The sequence below is a fragment of the Chenopodium album genome, chromosome 24 (assembly GCF_948465745.1).
Source record: "Chenopodium album chromosome 24, dcCheAlbu1.1, whole genome shotgun sequence".
Classification (NCBI taxonomy): domain Eukaryota; kingdom Viridiplantae; phylum Streptophyta; class Magnoliopsida; order Caryophyllales; family Amaranthaceae; genus Chenopodium; species Chenopodium album.
Window position 1 is genome coordinate 37,112,946 of NC_137857.1, and position 6,843 is coordinate 37,119,788.

General features: G+C 30.3%; 1 protein-coding gene across 1 annotated transcript; it reads right to left on the bottom strand.

Moving 5' to 3' along the window:
- Positions 1 to 3,337: 3,337 nt before the first annotated feature.
- On the bottom strand, positions 3,338 to 5,180 carry LOC145611856 (NAC transcription factor 25-like). Its single transcript, XM_081667237.1, has 3 exons — positions 4,934 to 5,180; positions 4,506 to 4,819; positions 3,338 to 4,007 (listed from the first exon to the last, which is right to left on the bottom strand). The coding sequence occupies exons 1-3, from the start codon at positions 5,115 to 5,117 to the stop codon at positions 3,465 to 3,467; spliced, it is 1,041 nt and encodes a 346-aa protein (XP_081523363.1). The 5' UTR covers positions 5,118 to 5,180; the 3' UTR covers positions 3,338 to 3,464.
- Positions 5,181 to 6,843: the final 1,663 nt, after the last annotated feature.

Here is a 6,843-nt window from a genome sequence, read left to right on the forward strand (position 1 = left end):
CCAAAAATAAACAAATATAATGGGTTATTCACAAACTCTTATATGTGGCTGGCCACACTATGTGGCCAACCATTATAAGGGTTACTTTGTAAGTTTTATAGGGATTATCCGATCAGTGTTGAGGTTATTCGTCAGTGTTATAGGGGTTACTCGATCAGTGTTTTAGGGGTTACTTTGTTATTTTACAAGTAGCCACATGGTGCGGTCAGCTGCTCACAAAACGCGCTGCTTATTATTTGGAGAAAAACATGTCAATTACGAACTACATAATCATTAAACATTATGATAATTATATTTCAAACGACTACTAAATTTTCATGTCAATTATCATTCGGTGGCGCAGTCGCAGCACAAGACCTCGTCTTTCCGCTAACACAGAACTTGGACCTTATGATGAAGTAGCATCAAAATGCAGAAGGCTTCACCAGCCCAAGAAGCCCATAAATGGGCCTAGTATCCAGTAAACATTCCTACTCGTACACAGTGTACAATAGTACATATATATATAAGGAGTAAAGAACTAATGTAATATATACCAAGTATTTATTCCATTCAAACTACTCAATACTGACATCAATTTTTAGATAATAGTCATCAGAAACATGACTAATAACAGTGGTGTTTTTTTTTTTTTTTTTCTTTTTGAAAGAGAGGGGCATGCCCCATTAACAACAATTGATGAAAATATGATTTAGAAGTGATCTAATTAACATAATCTCCATTCTCCACCAGTTGGATGTTGGTGCAGCGATGATTGGGGCTGTAGTGCTGCATTTGGTAAGCAAACCGTGTATTCAATACTCCGCAACAACAATTGAGATGAGATTGGACCCTAACCACTCATAACTAATCCCCCGAATCCGAATTTGGGTATGTTCACATTAACAGAACTGAACTGAGCTGAAATGAATATTTTATGAGAGAGGGAAATTAGGAGCTGCACTAAACTGAACTGGACTGATTGGAGCTGAACTGAACTAAACTAGAATTAAGTAAATGTGAACAGACCCTTAGTCTAAAGGGTGAAACAGATGCAAAACAAAATAATATCTCCAAAATACACAAAATAAACTTAATTAAGATTATTTACGTGGCAAGCGAGGATTGGCAAAGTAGAAACACGTCGTCCACTAAGAAATGAGAACCATAGAATTATTAGAATCATCACGTTGTTTTCATTAGCTTATGTCAAAATCTACACACTAAATGTAAGTCTTAATGACATCAAATCTGAAAAGGCATTTTGTACTCTTTCCTTAAAATGGAAATGGGATCTGGAAACAGGATTGAAAGAGATTAAATATTTGATTCCCCTTGATTAAGTAAGCTATGGTCCAACATGTTGCACTTGAGGTTTCCCGATTTGTACTATATTCCCTAGATATCAAATTAATCTAAATTATTGGAAGTTAGATATTAAAAGGGATGCAAGATTTGTTCTTAGGTCGATGAATTTAAAGTTGATGTCGATGCTAATTAGCTAATTTTGTTGGTGAAGTTGTGGGCGATAATACCTAGCTAGCTAAAACCCGGGACAAAATAATATATTTAAACCATTGTTTTTGTGATTCTTTATGCTTTTATTAAAAAAGAAACCCACTATAATAAACGTTTGTAATGCACGGATTTAGATTTTTTTATAGATGATTTGTGTTTTAACTTGACCGTCTAATGGTCAAATGATTATACTACCTCCGCTTCGCATTACTCGCAACAAAGGGGTATTATTTGTGAGACATTAAATATTCTTTTATTGCAAGTAATGTGAAGCGGAGGTAGCATATCATATTTGTTTTTTTTTTTTTTTTTTTTTTTTTTTTTGAAAAAAGATCAAAATTTAAGAATTTGTTTTTTTTTTTTAAATAAAGAATTTGAATTATTTGAAGAATAAAGAAGCATGATTTTGAGTTAAAGGGACATGAAATTGAAATTAAAAAAAATATTCAGGATTCCTTTCAAATTTTCATGTCATAAAATAAATATTACGTACTATAGATATAAATCGGGTATACAATAATTATTGTACATCCATTATAAAGATAGACTAAAGTGATCAAAAGTTACCCCTGAAATGAATAAAATTAAAGTTACCATAATATGCATAAAATTAATCCAATACAAATAAAAATTATTAGTAAAAAATCACATTTTAAATGACTAAAAATCAATTATTAGTGATTGAATGTAATTAAATTACCATTATAAAATTTTTCTTGTTGCCTATATATATATAAATTGTATTATGTTTAAAGTTACCCAAAAAAGACAAAAAGTTACCCTAAAATTAGGTAGAAGTTACCCTTATACTGCTCGATGTACAGTAATATTATTGTAAACCGGGTGTATACAAAAGTTTTATTTATCCGGTGGCATATGTAATTATACTGAAGTACTTTTGTTTGTTATTATAACATTTATAAGTATATGGAATTTATATGAAATGAATTGAATTAGATGGAGCTAAATTGAGTTGAGTTTAAATTCTAAAAATTCCATGAGTTTAATGGAACACAATGCTTATGATTTTATCATATTTTTCATTATGAAGATAGATGAAAAGTTTGAGAGAGAGAATGGTGTGTGGATGAAAGAAAAAAAACTAATACATTGAATTAGGATTAAATTTTTTTAAAAAAACTACGTGTAAAGACCAACTGAAAACGTACACGTGATAGTAATTTGTTTTCAGATATACTAATGAGTAGGTATAAATGTCCTTCAAATTGTGTGTATAGCTTTTAATTTAGAATAAACACATTAGTCAAAAGACCACAATGCAATTTTACTATAAAAAAGGTCATATACTAGTATAAAACAACATAACATACATCAGTATTTACATATGTTGAATTTGAGACAAAGCTATATACAATTTTAAGAAAATACAACCCGATTAAAAAGAAAAAATAATATAAGTATGTACGTGATTAGAAAAGATCAAAACTATAAAAAGTACATGTGGCATTACGCTAGCGGTTTATATTATTAAATACTATGTACATTCATACATGTTTATATATGCATAGTCATATATAAATTATATAAACCTTATATTAACACGTTGCTTCTAACTTCTTATATTTATTTTGAACGTTATTCCTAACTTCTTAATTATTTAGTAGCATGTACTCTGTATTTATTTTGAATGGTATTCCTAACTTCTTACAAGCATGTAGTACTCTTTTTCTTTAGTAACAATGATTTAAGGCATAATAATGACATGCAAAACCAGGTTTCAAAAAAAAAAAAAAAATGACATGACATGCAAAACCAAAATAATTACCCCAAAGTTAAATATGCAATAAACTATCAAAATCCTGTATTTTCCAAGTAAATTTCTCACAATAATACATATAAAATCATAATAAATAGTTATGTATACAGTATACTTTCTTACACTTGTATTTGCTTCAATAAGAGTATAAATTTCCCATAATTTAATTTGATGAAGAAATTAAATAAAACTATGAATTCCATGTTCCACCAGAAAGCTGAAAAGGAGGCCTTAGAACAACACCATCACCAATGTTCCCAACTAATAAGGGACTTCCCATACTAAAAGGGACACCACTAGTAGTAGTCATCCCTTGAGGTAGTTGGCTTAACATTGATACAAATGATGAGCTATTGCCATCTGTCCCGGTACTCCCCGTCGTCTGATCGGATTGTACGTGGTGGAATCGCCGGCCTGAGGATGATCCGACGGACCCCATCGGATCATCCCAGTATAGATGTTCGCCACGCTTGTTGTTGTTGTTGTCATCCCCTTGCATTCCGTACAAGTCATGCCTTGAGGTTGAAGGGCCTAATTGTGTAAATTCATATATGTTTTGATCATTGTTAGTGTGATCCATTAGTAGTCCATTAGAGGGTGTATTTTTTGAGCAGATTGTTCTCATTAGCTTTTGTTGCTTTATCATCTCCTCAATTAGATCGTCTCGTTCGTGATCCATTGGTCGTTGAGTGTTGTTCTTCTTGTAAATTCGGCATAGAACCCAATCATCAAGCTAGTTATCAATCATTAAAATAAAAAGGAAGAAATTGTTTTAGTACATACAAACACAAATATTGAAATATACCAATTGATTTATATTGACATGCAAAAAAAAAAAAAAAAAAAAAAAAAAAAAAAAAAAAAAAAAAACAATAGATAATTTTTATGGTGCGTTGTAATTTTCTAACTTGTAAAAACAAAATTACTATTGAATTAACAAAATTAGTTGTGATCAGTACAAACCAGTTTAAATATGATAAGTAACTTACAGTTTTAATCATTTCAGTTCGATGATAATAAGGTGAAGATCGATATATGGCCTAAGAAGTTGTGTGTGTATATATATATATATATATATATATATATATATATATATATATATATATATATATATATATATATATATATATATATATATATATATATATATATATCATCATCATCATAGCATGACTAACAAAAGCAAGTGCAACCCATTGAAGAAGCTAAGCAAATAACTAAGCATACATACCCGAAGAGAGGCTTTCTTGGAGGGATGATCGACGAGAGGATGAGGCAGCTTGGAGCTAGAATTAGCATCAATAACGCGATACTCGTGCATAATCCAATCAGTTTTGATCCCTCTAGGAGGCTTACCACCATAGAAAACAAGAGCCTTCTTAACACCAACTTTTTGGTTACCAATTGATGTTAATATAGGCTTATCAGTTCCTGTTGCTTTCCAATAACCTGAAGTTGCGGCTCTATTTGGCCGGGCCCCATTTGGGTACTTCCGATCTCTAGGACTAAAAAAGTACCACTCTTGTTCTCCAAATATCGCCTTACCTAAATAAAATAATAAAAGTAATATATAATCATATTCGTATCATATCATAAAATAATCTTTACAGTATGAAAATTAATAATTTAATTGTTTAATTTGTACGTGTGTACACGTACTAGGAAGTTCCCAAGGGTCGAACTTGTACAAATCGACCTCAGCTATGATCGCCACAGGAAGAGGAGAGGATGAGGCCTTCCGTTTGAGGTAATGAACAATGAGTTCTTCATCAGTCGGATGGAAACGAAAACCGGGAGGTAGCTGAGGGTAAGGTTGTGTAGAGGAAGAGTCTGTGCTTTCCATAGTTTATGTTGTTGAAGAAAATAAAATGATATCATGTACATGTACAAGAACCTTAAAAACTTTTTTTTTTTTAATTATGATAATTTGGTGAAGCCTTATATAATAAAGTTGAAATTATGTAATGCCTTGTTTGGCAAATATAGTATTAATGTGGGTGGGAAATATTAGGGGAGAGGCAAAGGAAAGGAGGATTGGCTGGTGGGTTGCCACTCAAGTACCAAACTGTACCAGTAAGAAGGCTACACGTGTAAGTGTGGGACCCCCCACAGGTAATGTAACAACCTAGGGACAAGGTGTGAGATATATGGGGGAGTTTTATCTCAACTATGAAAAATGAAACTACTTTGATCAAATATGTTATTGTCACACTTTTCTTATGCTTAAGACATGGGGACCACCTTTGGCGCCGCCTCAACTTCATATTTTTCTTCTCCTTTTTATCTCATCTATGTCGAATTAGTCTCAACACTTTGATTGATACAGAATTTTAAAAATTTTAAGTGACACACTTTTATAGAGTGTTATATGTAATAATTTCTTTATATTTTTAAGTGACACAATATAACTTAACTTTGTTGTATAAGATATTATTAGATTAGTCATAAAATAAAAGTTCATAGTATCACCTATATAAATAAACTTAGTAACGCACACTTAGAGATTTTAATGGTCGAATATTTATTTTGCTATGCTAGAAAAGTTTTACTATAATGAAAAATAAAAACAAAGAGCATTTTGTAATCCGTAATAGGAATTGTTTTTTTTAAAAAAAAAAAATTTTTTTTTAAAAAAAAACCTTTGCTTGGTGAGAAAAATGTTAAAAGTATTTTGGGACGGTTGTGTAAGGAAAGTGTTGTGAGTAATTTGATTCGTGATAAAGGAAATATATTATTTCAATTAATAGGAGTAATAATTAATAATCTAAATATATATACATGACATATGCATTAAAGATCATTACATATGCATTAAAGATAATAGTGTATCATAGATATAATTGTATAAAGGTGCATCATAGATTCATAGATGAGGTTATTTGTTTTTACGTCATATATATTAATAGATTTAATATATATTAATGATTTAATGTAAAACTGCATGAATTATTAGAGTGTTACATAGATATATATCATGTCTGAGTTGATATCCACTGAAATCAAAGTAAAAGATCAAGTTAAACCAAATTAGATATAGGTGAAGCAAAGTTATATCCATGCTTTATTTGCTTTATAAATGTCTCATTCTATGCCTAATAGGGCTAAAGTACATTATTGAAACCAAAGTACAAAGATTAGTGAAGTAACACGTATAACATGTGCTTTGAAACATTGTCAAAAACTCAGAAAAGTTGAGTGAATAAATTTAATTATCTAGCTAGCTAGTGCTTTAATTTGAAACATTGTCAAAATAGTTGCTATGAGCCTATAATACATATTTACTTTTTTTTTTTTTTTTAAAGCAATGATACATATTTACTTCAACCATCAAGTTAAGTTTTATGGCTTTACTACTAGCTCATTTATGTAGACAATCAAATTATTCTTGCATTCTCAAGTAGACTAACAAAAAATAAGAATTATTGAGCTATTATTGTATATTATATTATGCAGTGTATATATACGTAGTATTATATTATATTTATAATTCCGATGGACATAGCTCAAACCATAAACTTAATTAAATGAGTTAAATATGATTGAATTCATTATCCACATACCTTTTGTTC